Genomic DNA, 15,331 nt, shown 5'->3' with positions numbered 1-15,331 from the left:
AGCTAATGCCCTGTGGGTGCATTATACACTGAAAACTTGAGCAAAAGTTCCTATGGTAGATGTGCAGGGTTTTCTTGCATGTCAGCCTAGATGAGAGGACCGAGCCCACCCCACTGCAGCACATGTCTGCCCGCACGGCCCACAGCACTGCCAGCCTTGCTGGCTATTCTGAGCTCTGGCCACTGCTGCGGTTTGACCCTGTGTGGGGATGAGCTCAGTGCTCCTGGAGTTGGGCTGGAGCCCTGTTCTTCTCAGGCAGCATCTCCACGCTGGCCAGGCTGGGGCATTTGTTACTATCGTTCAGAGTTTGCTCGAAGAGGGTCACTAGGTAGGTTGCAGCTACTTGCAGGGCAATTCGTTAGTCAGGCACCGTGTGCTGTAAGAATTGAGCAGGAAAAAACAGCAGCTGGTACCTCCACAATAGATGGCTGCAATTTGCACTAATTGCCCAGCAAGGTCTCCAAAGCAAGAATTTTCAAATCCTGGGGCTGGGTTCTGCAGAATACCAAGCCCCACCCCCACAGCTGCCACCGACCCCAGTGTGATTCCCTCAGAGAAACAGACCACCCTGACTTTGGTGCGTGACTGGAATTTATTTCAGTTTAATAATAACTTAAGCTTAGGCACCTGGTTTTGACAAAAGTGGCCTAAACTCCCACCCAGTGAGCTGCCCTGAAGCCCACTGCATCTAGCTCCTGTCGGCACTCCAGAGATGTCACTTCTCTGCAGCCAGCAGGAGGTGCTGCTCTGGGCAGTGTGTGTGGGAGGGACGGAATTGGGGGACACAGTGGGGTGCCTTTGACTGTCATGCATTAACGGGAATCACAGGGCAGGGGCCCGTCAGATAGCATGGGAGCCAGAGCACAGCTAGCTTTCATTTGCCAATTCACGCTCATCCCGGTTAGGACTGTATGAGCACTTTGGCTGTGGGTGAGACGAGTCCAACTGGTGGAACGTGAACCGCTGCCCTGTCTGGGCTGTTGTGCTCTGTTCCATTAGGTCCCTTTTCCAGGACCCCTGAAGGCTGCCCACAGCCCGGGAGCAGGGGAGGTACAAACTGCTTCCCCTTGGTTCCCGTGCTGGCCCCAGACGACAGGGTCTTTGTGCCCTTCAGGCCTGGGGCTTGGCTTCACGGGTAACTCAGCTGATGTCTCCACTACAGCTGTGCCACCGCAGCTCGGGGCTTTGTACGTTGCCTGAAGGGGTTTTTCTGTCACTATAGTTAATCTACCCCGCGGAGAGGCAGCAGCCAGGTCGACAGAAGAATCCTTCCCGTAGGCCCAGCTGCACCTCTGTGGGGGTCAGGTGGGCCTAACTACATCGCACAGGGCACATGCTTGTTCACTGCCCTGAGCCACGTGGCTGGGGCGATCTAATTTTGAGGTGTGGACCAGGCCTCAGAAACAACACACAGCTCAGCCCGAGCTCCCTCCCTGAGCCTGGCATCCCTAAGATTTCCCTCGGGGCACTCCTCTCTGCCAGCCCCTAGTTCCCTCTCCTCAGAGGGCCGCTGTGTTTCCATGGCACCCTGCCTGCCACGGTGCTGCTGATGGCTCCTCTGGACCCTGTGCCACGCTGTCCTGTTCCTTTCCTCTTCGAGCCGTACCAGCAAGGTTCCTCCGAGCCTCGTCCGCCACACCTTCCAGCTTCCACCCAGGCCGCACTGCTCCCCGCCTGCCTGTCCTCCAGCGCTCTGCCCCAGTGGTGGGGCCCACCCTTGCCCAGGGCGCGTGCGCCTGTTCCTGCTGGGGATGGGGGGCTACATGTCACTCGCTGCCCCTCCTGCACTAGGGGCTCCAGACTCTTTGTTCTGAGCAATGACAAGGAGTGTGATGAGCTGTTCGGCTTGGCGAGGGCCGCAGCCCTCTCCCGGGGAGGCGTTGCCCCTTTCTGGCTGTGAGAAAGCATGGGAGGGGACCCCTGGCCTTTCCTGCACACGGTACCTTCAGCAGTTCGCAGTTCCAGAAAGGAAGGGGCCAAAGCTACGTGGGAGGGGGAGATGGGAAAGTGGGGTGAGGTTGCCGGTGTTGGTAGCAGTATTCCTGGAGGTTTCACCACATGACATAATCTTCCATTCCTGGGGGCTGCCGGACAACGCTGGAGAGTTGGCTACCCTAAACCGAGGGCAGGGGGTCTGAGGAGGCAGGAAAGATGCAGGGGGCTGCTCTAGAGGCCAGGGTGCAGCCTCCCCCCGGGGAGGTTGGAGCAAGGAGGGCAGTTTGGGGGTGGGGACGGGAGTGGCGTGTCCACATGGACCCCACCAGTGTGCCCTTCGTCCCCGGAAAAGCGGAGACTCCCGCTTCTCCCCCATCACCTCCGGGGTCCGCCACCACCTCCAAGGCCCGGGGCTGTTTCCTTGAGCTGCAGCTTTGCCTGAGCCAAGGACGGGTCGCGCTCGCCCTGCCCCCGCGCCAGCCCCGCCGAGGGAAGCGCAGCCGGTGGGCAGGCGGCTGCCAGGAGCACCCCAGGTCCGCTTCGTCTTTCAAACGCTACAGAGCCGGCAGCTCCGTGCAAGCGGAGCCCGGCCAGGCCCGGCCCGGCCCGGCCCGGCCCAGGGGGCTGGGAAAAGCTCCCGCCGGGGGCGGCCGCTCTGCGCCCGGCTCGCCGGGCTGCACCTGTCTCCGCCGCTTCCCCGTCCCCGGCTGCTGCCGGCGTCTGCACCCCCCGCCCGCTGCGGGCCCCGCCCCGCTCCGCGGCGATGCGGCGCCGGCTGGGCAGCGCGGGGCTCGGCTCCGGGCGCTGATCCCCCAGCTCGGCCACGCGTTGGGCGCCGGGGCTGCTGCGGGGACCCGGAGGCTGCGGCTCGGCCTGACGCGGCCCCTAGCTCCCCGGCCGCGGGTCCGACGCAGCCCGGCCGGATGGAGGCTCCCGGTGGGGCGGGGACCCCAGGTACGTGGCGGCTTTTGGGGAACTTCCCCGGGTGCTGGAGGACAGCGCCGTGCCGGGCGGGGGCTGGCGGAAGGGGCCGCTCCGCTCCCCGGGGTGGGGTCTGGGGGCGCTCCCACGCCAGAGAAAGTTGGTCCGAGCGCAGGGAACCGCGTCCGCTCCCCGCTCGGGGTCTCGTCCCCCCGCCCATCCCCGGCGCCTCCTTCCCCCCGCAGGGCTGGCGGCAGGCCCGGGAGATCCCTGTCGGGCTCAGCCGGGGTGGAGGCGGCTGCTCCCCGCAGCGCTGGGCGCCTGGGCTGCCCCGGGCAGGTTCGCCCCGCGCCCATCACCGCAGCCACCGGCCCCGCTGAGGAAACGCCTCCCCGGGCACGGGAAGGAGCCGCGGCCTCTCCAAGGCGGGTGACCGGCCGGGGCAGGTGCCGGCTCCGCAGCCAGCCCGTGCCGCGCCGCAGGGACCCGCCCCGGTCCGCTGGCCCGACCCGGCGGCTTTCCCGAGCAAAGCCCAGCCGCGGTGTGCGGGGCCGAGCTGCCGGTGCCCCCCGGGGCTGGCTCAGCCTCTCGCCGGCGCTGCGTGGGGCCCAGGCGGGGCCGCCGGCCCAGGAAGCGCAGCCAGACGTGGGAGGGGCCCGAGGCAGAGCTAAGCGGGGGGAGGGGTAAGTGTGCGGCTGTCTGGCGCGGGGGGAGGGGTGGACTGTGTGCAGTGGGGGTGGGGAGGTGTGCTGTGCATGCGGGGGTGTCTGGGGGATGTGCGTGGGGTGCCCAGTGGTGTCTGCATGTGTGTGGTCAGGTGTGCAGGGATTACAGGGTGTCCTGGGGTGTGTGGGGGTTGCAGGAGGGTGTGCGCAGTGGGTGGGTGTGGGCTGCACGTGGGCGTGGACTGCCTGCGGGGTTTGCACGTGGCTGGGTGTATGCGGTGGTGTGCTTGGGGGTGGGTGGTTTGCACGCAACGAACTTTGTATGTGTCTTGGTGTGTGTAATTTGCCTTCACCTTCCGATGCCGCGTTGCCCCGTGTCTCAGGGCCCCAGAATGTCCCAGGCTTTCCCTGTGTCTGGAACAAGGCAGGCCTGAGCCATAAGGGGGCAGCGGTGCCTGCAGGGGGCGGCAGGGCGGCTCTGGGGCCGAGAGGAGATAGGGCAAGATGTGGAGGGTTCCAGTGGGGATGACCCGGGGTTGTCTGGAACATCCCTATGGAGCCAGCCCACGCTGCAGTTTAACATGAGTCAACAGGAGACAGGTTGGAGTAACACTGATCCTAGCCCCCCCCAGGGTGCAGCTGTGGGGGCACCCGCGAAAGGGCAGCGATGGCAAGAGAGTGGAGGACAGAACCCCTTTCTAGAGCTATCCTCAGGGTTCCGCTGGGTTGGGGGTCCAGCCTTTGGCCTCTGGAAACGGGAGCTGAATCCTGATTGTGGTGCAGGGAAAACGAGTCTCAGCCTGGTTCCCAGTTTGATATTCATCCACATTACAACCCTGCAGCTGTTCTCTGCTCAGAAGTGGCTTCGGGGGGGTGGGGGGGATGGTGTGGGTTGGGATTGAGGGGCACTAGCCATGCTGCATGGGGACTGCAGGACAGGAGCATCACAAGGTGCTGCAGGTTCGGATAAGGTGCATTGGCCAAGGTGTGGGGTGAGACTGGGAGAGGGAGGGGCCTGCAGGCCAGGTCAGCTGTGTGTGTGCTGGAGGTTTGCACAGCACCTGTCTGCGCTGGGCCGGGCTGTCCCCATGTTGTGAGCATCTCTCTGCCCGAGAGGCATGTGCCTGCAGTGTGAGAGAACAGAACAAAGCCGGAGCAGCTCTGCATGCATTTAATGAGCCATCGGGGCCAGGATTTCTGCTGGTAAATTAGGGGACTGGATCTGGGAGACAGTTTTATGGCTGGAGCTGAGCCAGTTAAACAGGTTCCGTTAGGCTAGTGCCTGGCTCCCGAAGAAGGGCGGTGTGTTCATCTCCCGTGGCTGAACGTACCGGGGTTATAACGCAGGGTAACCCATGCTGATGAGGCTTGGGGACGTTAGCTGCAGCAGGCAAGGCGTCCAGGCACTGGTATACTGAGCTCCGGAACCCCGCCAGCCTAGGGCCCCTTACAGCTAGTGCAGCAGGCCCCTGCTCTCCAGGCCACATGTCTCCTTCTCAGCAGGGGAACGTGCTCTGAACTCCACCCCAGGGGCAGTGGATCCCCCTTCCACGCACCAAGTCTCCTGGGCCGAATCCCAGCCCCAGGTGGTCTGAAATGGGGCATGTAGCATGTTGTGCCCATGTGTGCCAGCCATCCCCCAGGTGCACTGGGCCCTTTCATCACCAGCAGCTCAGGAGCATGCTGCCCTCCCCACCCACACAGGCTCCTACAGCCCTTGTCCAGATTAGGCTGAATCGAGGGCTCCCCCCCCCACCATTGCTAAGGGAAATGTTAATCATCTGGTCACTCTGTGGTAAAGCACCATCCCTCCCCCCAGGTCTCCTGCCTGGATTCTAGGATGACCAGACAGCAAGTGTGAAAAATCGGGATGGGGTGGGGGGTAATAGATGCCTATATATATGAAAAAGCCCCAAATATCAGGACTGCCCTATAAAATGAGGACATCTGGTCACCCTGCTGGATTCAGTCAGGGTGGGAAGGATTTCAGTTCCCCTCCATTGGTCTGGCTAATATATTCCCACTGGAAATCAGTGTGGAGCCCCCCTTGCCCATGAACCCCCATTGTGAGGCCAGCTGGGCAGGAGATGGACAGCAGAGTGGGGCCTTGATCTCAGGAGCTGCAGCAATAAGCCCTTCTTTCTAATCTCATCTCCATCCCTCCATCCTGTGCGACACCGCCCCCCTCCCCGCCGAAGCGTCCACGTGCTGACAGCCAGGAGAGTTCCCAGTGGACACGGGAAGAGATGGGGTCATGGGACACAGCCCTGCCCTGAGCCTGACTGCCTAGCTCTGCCTTCCCACTGGTCTGCTCCTGGCCCGGGCCCCAGTGACCCTCTTTCGCCTGCTCTACTGGTTTAGAATTGATTTTCAAGGCTCCCCCTTTGCCTGATGTTTCCTAAAGGGGAGACCCAGGATCTTTCCCCTTGGTGGGGGGAGACCCCATCCCTACAGCAGGAACCTGCAAGCCTCCTCTCAGATATATTCAGCTGGTGTAGATATGCAGCCTCCCGTATGGAGTGGCAGCTAACGGAGACCTGGGGCAAGAACAGGCTTCCTGCACCCGGACGGCTACTGGCCACCCATCTAATCAGCGAAGTCCCGCGCACAGGCAGTGGGAGCAGTCAGGCCTTGTCTGGTGACAGTGAATGTAGCCGGGGTGTCCACAAGCTCTTTGCATGCGTACAGTGTCTGTTCAGGGTGGCCCAGCGCATGGCCTTTGGGTGCATGGGCAGCTCTAGTGCAGCCGTCCGGCTGCAGCACACGCATGAATGAGCTCCCTTGCATCAGGCTTGCTGGCTAGCTTGGCTCCAGCACATTTCCCTTCAGGCCAAACCACCCCCAGTGCATGCTTTTGAAACCTGCATGGCCAGGCACCATCCTGAGCAGCTAAAGTCCTGTGCTTCCTTTTCCTTGCCTGACCCTGGTAAGGACATTCTGCACCTGGAGCAGAATGACATGCAGAACAGCTGCTCAGACGAGCAAGCAGCTCCTACTTGCTGTGGTTCCAGCCCTGAGGGCTGGGGTCTTGGGTCCGTTCCAGAAAGATGGCTGCAACTCCTGGCCCCAACCCAGTGTCACCTGGTGCCAGCTCAGTGAGCTGCTCTCCTGCCTTGCAGTGAAAACGGGCTTGTGGGCCTGTTTCCTTCTGTGGGATGTCCAGACGAGGCCTGACCTGGGGTGTGCCCTGCTTGTTAACAATACTGTGGCCTCAGGGATGCCCAGCACACTGGTGCCCGACTCCGATAATGACCCTAGCACTGCTGTCACGAGGATACCTAGGTCTCTGGTGCCCCTGGGGTTTGCCAGCACGTGCCGCAGGTCTCAGGGATGTGGCCTGTCAGTCCCCCAGGCCTCACTGGGGCGGGGCGGAATCTTTCCCAGTAACAGCTTTTCTCCCAGGGGTTTCTCCAGCAGTGAAATCAAACAGGAGTTAACAAACAGAGCCTGATTACAAATCCTTCCCTCCCGTTACCCAGCCTTCCCTGGTGCGCTGCTCCAGTGCCCCGGGGCGCCCAGCTCAGACAGGGGAAAAGCCCCTTCAAACCCCTAAACAGCGGCTCCCTCCTGGTCCCTCTCTCCAGCCCCAGGACGCACAAAGGCCCGAGCCCCCTGCTGGCCCTATTCACAAGGCACCGTGAAAAGCCGTGACCGCTCCCCGCCACGTCCTTGCTTGCCCAGCACAGTGCAGGCCCTGTCCCTGCGCATGCCGCCCCCCGCCCGTGTGCCCGTGCCCAGCGTGGCTCCTGTCCCCTCACAAGAGCAGTCCACAGCGTGCCGCTGTTCACCTTTCCCTGGGCTCCAGGGGGATACCTCTGGCCCGGCGGGCCCTTTTGATCTCGCTCAGGGCTCCCTGCTCTGAGGAGATGAGCTGGTGGTTGCAGGCCAAGTCACGCCTCCTTGCTGTGGCTTCCCGGCAGCACTGGTGCATCCTGCCCCACAAGTTTGCCTTGGGAAAGCTCCAGCCCCAGCCCTCAGGCCAGCCGTCAGTGCAGGGTCTGGCTCAGCACTGTCACCCCTTGGATCTTGCTCCCCCTAAGACCAACCGCCTCTTATCTCGGCCTTCCAGGCCTCCCCAGAACAGGCTTCTGTTTAGACTGACACAAAGGGTCCCTGTGCAGGGCAGGGCGTGCGGAGCTGCTGGCACAGGTCCATCTGCCCCCTCCCGCAGCCAGGGCAGGGTTCTCACCAGTGCAGTGCCTGGAACTGCCCTTTCCTCCCATTCCCCCCGCGCAGGCTGTTCCCTCGTCTCCCCCAGTGGCTGCGGAGCTGAGCGCAGTGGCTTGCGCTCTCTGAACTGCTCCGCGTGCGTGTCCCTCCTCTCTGGTGTGGAGATGAGGGCAGAGACCAGAGCCTCCCTGACCCCCCCCGGTCCTGTCATTTCAAAATGGCCTTCCTCGGCTTGGGAAACTGCGCCAGATGAGTGCCCCAGAGCCACCGGAACTGGCAGGGGCAGAGCATGTGAGGGACAGAGGCAGCTGGTAGCCACATGTGACTCAGGGAAGAGGCTGAGAGCAAGGGAAGAGGCCTGTCTGTGGCAGGGCGGAAGTGCCCCTCCGAGCCCCTGAGCAAGCAGGCGTGGGGCTGTGGGAAGGGACTAGAGCAAAGCCCTGTGTCCCCAGAGCCAGAGTGGTGCAGGCAGCAGCAGAGAGAGCCCTGCGAGTGTGCCTACCACCCACCTGGGGGGACTGGGCAGCTCAGCCTCCATGGCCCGTTCGCTGCAGGGGCCTAGCCAAGGCTGGGAGACCCCCAAAGCCATCTCCTGGCTTCGGGCCACTCGCGGCACAGGCTGGAGCGGAGCCAGTGTCCCAATGGGGAGAGGCTCCATCCCGCCGGCCCTTGCCCTGCCAGGCACCCAGCTGTCCCGGGAAGGGGGGCTGGAGATGCCAGTGCAGGGGTCTCTCTCTCCATCCCCCACCTTGCTGGTGGAAATCCCAGAGGCAGGAGCGTGCTGGAGCAGCCATGTAGTAAGGCACACAGTGCCTGCCTGCTGGCGGGGGCTGTTTGGGGGCAGAGGAGGCCTCGTCCCTGCACGGGTGGGGAGGGGGGCAGAGGGTGCAGAGCCCAGGGCTCGGTCTCTCGGTATCTAACATCGGCAGCGCTTTGTGATTATAGAACGGATTAAAGAGCCCCAAACGCTGGAGCGAGCCGCCGGCATCCCGGCACATGGGCCGGTGGAGGACCCTCCCAGCCCCCCTGCCGAGGAGCAAGGCGGGATCCCCATCCCCAGCTCGGGCCTGCTGCAGGTTGCTGAACGGAGACGTGAGTACAAGGCAGCATCCCGCCCCCCCCGCTCACAGCTGTGCAGCTGGCCAGGCCTTCCCTAGGGCCTGCCATGGGCCCAGCCCAGCCAGGAGCCTGCCCCGGGGCTCCTTTGTCCCTGGGCCTGGCCTGCCCCCAGGGCTCCTTCCTCCCCCTGCCCTGGTCCCAGCCCAGCCCAGCCCAGCCCAGCCAGGGGCCTGTCCCCCAGGACTGAATCCCTTCCAGCCCTGGGCTTGCCTCCCACCCAGGGCTCCAAGCCCCAGGGCTCCAAGCCAGGGAGAGGTTGTCTTGGTTCCAGGGGCTCATTCCCCCAGGCAGACTCCAGGGGGAGATTCCCCAGTTGTGGATACATGGTGAGAGCGCAGGATCTGCCATGCGGAAGGAGAGGGAAGCAGGGCCATTACTCTGGCCCCAAATCCCTGAGCTGTCACCTTTGCTCCCCAGAGCCCCTGAGCAGCGTGTCCTCCTTGGAGGTGCACTTCGACCTGCTGGATCTGACCGAGCTGACAGACATGTCGGACCAGGAGCTCGCCGAGGTCTTCGCCGACTCCGACGACGAGAACGTCACCAGCGAGTCCCCTGCTGGTGAGTGTGCCCAGCCCGGGGGTGGGCAGCCTGGCCTGCCCCGCCCCCCACACACTGGGACAACTCCACTCACCTGGGTCCCTGTCTCTCTCAGCTGGGGGGGTGGGGGGGGGTGTCGAGGCAGCACCCAGTGAGCTCAATGTCTAAACACAACACGGGACACTATTAACGACCCAGGCCTGCCCCAGCTAGGGTGTGGCCCCCTCGCTGCTTCCCCTAGCCATAGGCAGCGTGGGATCAGCACATCCTTCCTGTGGTCCGTGCGTCCCCTGAGCTGCCTGCAGTGCGGCTGGCCTCGCTGGGGAAGGCAGCAGCAAGGCCCAGGAGCAGAGGCAGGGCCAGCCTCGTCAGTTCCTCCAGCGCAGCCTGAGCCCCGGGGCCGCCAGGAGGGGGTTTGGAGCCAGGCCTTTGCAGACAAACCCCACCCAGTGTGGGCCACAGCCTGTGACAGAGTGCAGCAGGGGGCCTCATTAAATTGCATCAGCTCTGCCATGCATCTTGAGCAAATCAATACTGCTTGACAGGGGCATCTCCACGGGGCATCACTGCTCCATGGGAGGCTCTTCCCTTCCATCATGTAACTGTCCGAGGGCTTGGGCCAGCCCCTGCAGCAACCAAGGGCACATGGGCCGGGGCGTGGGGCTGCCGTAGTTCTGGGTGCGAGGGCCTGGGCAGGAGTGTGTGTGTCAGGGGATCGGTGAGCGTGGGGCAGTGAGGGGCGCACATGCTCACCTACACCAGTGGATTGGAGGTTGCACATTGGGGCCTGCCACACCCTAGCTTGCCACTCTGTCTGCAGCAGGTGGGGTGCAGTCTCACTGCAGGGCTGCTTCCCTGTTTGGGGCACAAGGGGGAGGCACTTGGGTTTCAGTTCAGCCGCAGCCCTTTGTCTGAGGGGATGGCCCCAAAGCAGCTTTGCAGTGCTGGGGTGGAGGGCAGGGCAGAGCACAGGGGATCTGAGCTGGTCAGTCCCAGCTGCTGTGCAAAGGGGAGGCTGGTACTCTGGGGTGAGGGACTTGGCATTTCCCCACTTGCTCGGGAAGGAAGTGATCTATTGCGCAGGCACTAACATGGATCCACTGTCTGAGAACACGGGCAGCCCTGGGCATTCGGGGGGCTCCCACCTATTCTGTCCCCCCAGCACCCCATCAGCCTGGGGCTCCTGCTCCGCCAGTCTGTGTCTCGGCACATGCAGAAACAGCAGCTGCGGCCCGGTGAAACAGATTTAATGAATATGTAAATCAGCTCCTTTAGCATCTTCAGCGGGAACACGTGACCTGAATCAATTAGCAGAACTCCCCTGCACTCTCACTAGGGAGATGGCTGAAGCCGAAGGTAGCTCCCTGCTGCAGCTTGGTTCCTGCGACACAGCGTGTGGGCACGCACTCATGGCATGGGCACCAGGGGCGTGTGTAAAATGCTCGTCAAACGCCACCAAGTTCACGCTACCACGCCCCGAAAGGAAGATGAGTCAGCACCTGCCAGCCCAGGTGCCCACCCCAGATGGGTGCAAAGAGCTAGTGCAGGGTTTACCTGCAGTTTGCCCACGTAGACACATGGTAATAAATCCTCTCTGAATCTGCGCCGAGTCCCTTAATGCAAAGGCAAGGGGAACATGAACAGCACGTCTGTGGCCTTGAGTGCACATGCAAAGTGGCAGGTGTGATTTGCACATGCAGTTACCACAGCAGGACCTGCAACTAGCCAGTGCATCTGCCCCATCACTCACCCAGGCAGGTGGGGCAGGGCACAGGACTGGAAGGTTTCTGGTGTAACCTTAGGCAAGACACAGACTCTTTCTGTGCCTCAGTTTCCCCAAAGTTCTTGCATAGCTTACAGGAGGCTATGTGCCACACCCCTGTACAATGGGGCTGAACACCATAGAAATTGGGGACACATGATTCAGAGCACCTCCACTTCTGAAAAGCAGGCCCAGCGCAAATCCCAAACCCTCTTGCCCCTGACTTGACTGCAAATTAGCTTGCTCAGGAATCTGACCCAAAGGAATTAAAACACGAGGAGGAAGGCACTGAATGGCTCTGGCAATAAGAAACAGGCCTCTGCCCTCTCCATTGCTAGGGACCCAGCTGATTGTAAGCAAAGGTGATTAGCGCTTTGGGCTCCTGGCTGTGGAAGGAGCTGAGGGTCTCACTCCACGTCCCTGTGGCTGTAGGGTCCCAGCCCACTAGCTGCGGCGGGTCCTTAGCAGGCTCACCAGTGATCCTGGGGTTCGGGCCCTGAATGCTGCCTAGAGCTGGTCCCTCAGGAGCGGGGCGGAGACAAGCGCGGGGGGGAGTTTCTGTTGCTGCTGCCCGTTCGGCGGCTGTTGTGGAGCAAGCCCAGCCCAGGCCAGCACCTGCCTGTAACACTGAAAGGGCTGGCAGGGGCGCGGGAGGTGCCTGCTTAGCATGTCTGTCTCCTCACAGGGCTGCACCCTCCCCCCCTTCCTCGGGCCGGGTGCCTGCGATCCCCCTCCTGGACAAGGACCAAAGGCGAGCAGGGGCGGGAGAAGAAACACCTCAGTGACTCGGAGCTGCAAGCAGGCATCGTAGACACTTTCCTGGCGGTGGAGAGGCCCCAGGAGGACTAGGAGGCTGGGAGCCACAGTGGGATCTGAGCCAAGGTGCCAAGCCGGGGGTGTGCACTCTTGCACTTACCCCCAATTCCAGACAGTTTGTGACCTTAACAGACCCCTACTCCTAGAGAGACGAGCAAACCCTGCTGGCTCCGTGTAATGCAAAGCTCCCCCCTCAGTGCGGCTGTAGCACGTGGATCAGCTGTGCCAGGGCACTGGCCTGCTGGGCAAGGAATTCCAGCAAGGAGACAGATCATCAGCACGCTGTCTTAGCACTTTTTTAACCCTTTCTTGCTCACTCTGTACAAAACCTGGCCAGGCCGACAGCAGCAAGGGCAGGGCCTAGGGCCAGGAGAGAGCCCGGCTGCACGGAAGGGAAAAGCAGGTTTGGGGAGAATTGCGTCTTTCTGGAGAAAAGCCCTCTGGCTGCAGGCGAGTTAGGAGCGGGGGAAAGCCTCCGTTCTTCCCTCAGGGCAGGAGGGAGGTAACGTCCAAGGAACCTGGGGGCAAACAACCACGCTGGTTCTTCCCCAATGAAGTGCTGTAGCTCAGAGCAGAACCCAGCTGCCTGGGGGCCGCCAGCCAAGGTGGGATTTAGCCATCACTTGCTAGAAGCACATTCTCGTCCCTGTGGCTTTACACCTGTACGGGCTTTAGCTCCAGTGTAAGAGCAGCACTACTGAAGATGCCAGCCTGGGAACAGCAGCCCGTGCTCATCTCCCACTGCAAGCCTGCCCAGGGAGCTCTGCAGTGGGGCTGGCTCCTGTGAGCTCACGTGGCTGCGAGGAACCCATGGGTCTGAATTACGACTGCTTTGCCGCTGTTACAAGGAAGCCCAGTTCCATCTCTGGAAGTGGCATGGGGTCGGGGGCAGTTGGACAGACATCTTTCTGTGGTCAAACTGGATTAGGCTGAAGCGAGCTGGAGCATGGGAACATGAGCCTGACTGCACAGATCCTGCTGGAGGGGGCCCTGGGGTGAGGCAGGAGAGGCTGTGTTTACTTGATCCTTTCACCATTGACACAAGCTGCTTCATGCTAAGGAGCAGAACGGAGTCAAGGGGGCCTGGGAGAGGAACGGGGCCTGTGCTGTGCCCAGAAAACAAGAGGGGCTAAGCTGGACAGCCTGTTCAATGCTCCTACGGCCCAATCTCACTAAGCCCAGCTGTTCTGCAGGGGGAGCCGGACGGTGCTAGAATGTCTTCGCAGGCTCCCCTCACAACTGCTGCTGTCCATCCCGCCGAGCCCCCGGGGCAGTCTAGTCTTCATCTCCTCCCTTGTTCAGAGCACCAAATAATGCCAAGGCTGCCTCAGGAGCCATGGCAACTTTCTTAAAAGACAGTTACAAAGGAGGGATGGGGAGGGGGCAGGTCTTCCCCTCCTTCCACCCTCCCTTGGGTAAACTGGGGAATCCTCATTTTCTGCCATTGTGGAGAAGAAACTCTCCTGCCGACCCAACGTCTCTTGCCTCACTGTAGCATGGCGTTGGGCGTGTGGCTGCCTTCTGTCCCTGCGGTTCTGTGTGCGCAGTAGTGTCTGGGCCGGGGCTATGTCGTCCTGTCCCGGCTGGGAAGCACCACTGCTGGCTCTGCTTAGGACCCCTGGCCCCTCAAACCTTGCAGGCTGCAGTTAGTGGACCGCTGGCAAGGTAGCCTGGCTTGGAGGCTATGTTCACAAGAGGGAAAGGAGACAACCCAGGGGTGGCCAGCACAACCAGTCCCATACAGCTCTCTGCAAAGCTCATCTTTAGTGCACAACAGCAGCATTGCGAAGGGAGTATAGTAACAGTTGGGTGGGGGGGGACCAGTCTGTCAAGGGATTTGAAATAATTAGGGCCCTACCAATTTCATGGTCCATTTTGGTCAATTTCAGAGTCAGGACTTAAAAAACAATCAATTTCATGATTTCAGCTATTTAAATCTGAAATTTCAGTGTTGTAATTGCAGGGGTCCTGACCCAAAAAGGAGTTGTGTGTGTGTGTGGGGGGTCACACGGTTATTGTAGGGGGGTCACAGTATTGCCACCCTTAGCTCTGGGCTGCTGCTGGCGGCTGGAGAGCGGCGGCTGCTGGCGGGGAGCCCAGCCCTGAGGGCAGAGCTGCCGCCAGCAGCAGCCCAGAAGTCGGGGTGGCCTGGTCTGGAATTGCCACCCTGACTTCTGGGCTGCTGCTGGCAGGGAGCTGCCTTCAGCGCTGGGTGCCCAACCAACAAGTGCCAGTCTCCGGCCACCCAGCGCTGAAGGCAACGTAGAAGTAAGGGTGGCAATACCGTGAACCCCCCTGCCCGCCCCCGCAACTCCCTTTTGGGTCAGGACCTCCAATTTGAGAAACGCTGGTCTCCCCCGTGAAATCTGGTCTTCTGTGTGCTTTTACCCTCTACTATACAGATTTCACAGTCCGTGATGCTTTTTTCATGGCTGAGAATTGGGTAGGGCCCTACAAATAATGCCCCAGTCATTGGACCATGCCCTCTCTCTCCTCTACCAAATTTGGAAAAGAGGGCCAGATCTTTGGGGTTGGAGGAACCACAGCTCTTGTTTCTGCCCTGTGGAGTCCAGCTGCAGTGAAATTCAGATGCAGCATGGAGAGCGAGGGTCCAGCAGGCCTTTCTCTGGGCTGCACCCAAATTTCATGGCCTGACAGTGGAGCTGCTCCTGATTGTCATGTAAATCAGGCCAGCTGCCAGCTGGAGCACACCTCATGCTTCAGCTGACACATGAGCCATGAGGGGCTTCTGGAGCAGCTTCCAAAATAAATTCCCTGCTTCGAGCCCAGAGTAGCAGTTTGGGCTGGTTTGCAGCTTTCATTCAGATCCGTGCTGTTGCTATCCCAGCGTCCCACATGTTAGTTATAGAAGTGCCAGCAGCCCCCTGGAAAAGGAAGGCTCCAACTCTGAGGGGTGCAGGGGGCTTGCAAGGGAGGGATTTCTTAAAAACAATCTCCCACCAAAGCAGGAGCTGGTTAAACTCCTCCTCAGAGCTCCAGCCCGGAGCCACCCGGTCACCAGACTAAAAGAGCAGTGACAGCATGACACTATAAGGACTTGGGTGGTTTTAATCTAAGTCTTGAGGCAGCTCTAGGACACACACCTGCACCCTCCAGCTGTTGAGCCATTCTGCTCTTGTCCTGTACTTTTCATTGGTTGTGTAGCAGCTTTCTGTACTGTTAAAAAACAAACATATCCCCATGTGCCCAGCCGGGTGTGTCCAGTGGTTTCCTTGGTCTCCCACCTCGCCCAGTACCAGCCGCGCTGCACCCAGCTCTGCACACCTGAAGTCGACAGGGGATTGCATGCGAAGGGGACGATCAGAAAAGCACAGCTGCTGGGCTGTGCTCCTGCCCAAGGGGAAGGGGGTGACGTTTGGGAAGGCCTGGCTTTCAGTGTTCAACT

The 15,331-nt window shown here is 61.2% G+C and overlaps 1 protein-coding gene across 2 annotated transcripts; it reads left to right on the top strand.

Moving 5' to 3' along the window:
- Window positions 1-2,391: 2,391 nt before the first annotated feature.
- Window positions 2,392-15,178, top strand: DBNDD1 (dysbindin domain containing 1). 2 transcript variants are annotated; one of them, XM_073308307.1, is made up of 4 exons: window positions 2,392-2,889; window positions 8,637-8,783; window positions 9,228-9,368; window positions 10,684-11,784. In XM_073308307.1, exons 1-4 carry the CDS (start codon window positions 2,859-2,861, stop codon window positions 10,782-10,784), a joined length of 420 nt encoding a protein of 139 aa, XP_073164408.1. In that variant the 5' UTR covers window positions 2,392-2,858; the 3' UTR covers window positions 10,785-11,784. The 2 variants fall into 2 exon arrangements, with proteins under 2 accessions (XP_073164408.1, XP_073164407.1); XM_073308306.1 differs by lacking the exon at window positions 10,684-11,784 and adding an exon at window positions 11,795-15,178 and having other exon boundaries at window positions 2,399-2,889.
- The last annotated feature ends 153 nt before the right edge of the window (window positions 15,179-15,331 follow it).

Source organism: Lepidochelys kempii, chromosome 12 (genome assembly GCF_965140265.1).
Source record: "Lepidochelys kempii isolate rLepKem1 chromosome 12, rLepKem1.hap2, whole genome shotgun sequence".
In the NCBI taxonomy this organism is placed as follows: domain Eukaryota; kingdom Metazoa; phylum Chordata; order Testudines; family Cheloniidae; genus Lepidochelys; species Lepidochelys kempii.
The sequence above is the reverse complement of the archived record's forward strand: the minus strand, read 5'-3'. Positions and strand labels throughout refer to the sequence as shown.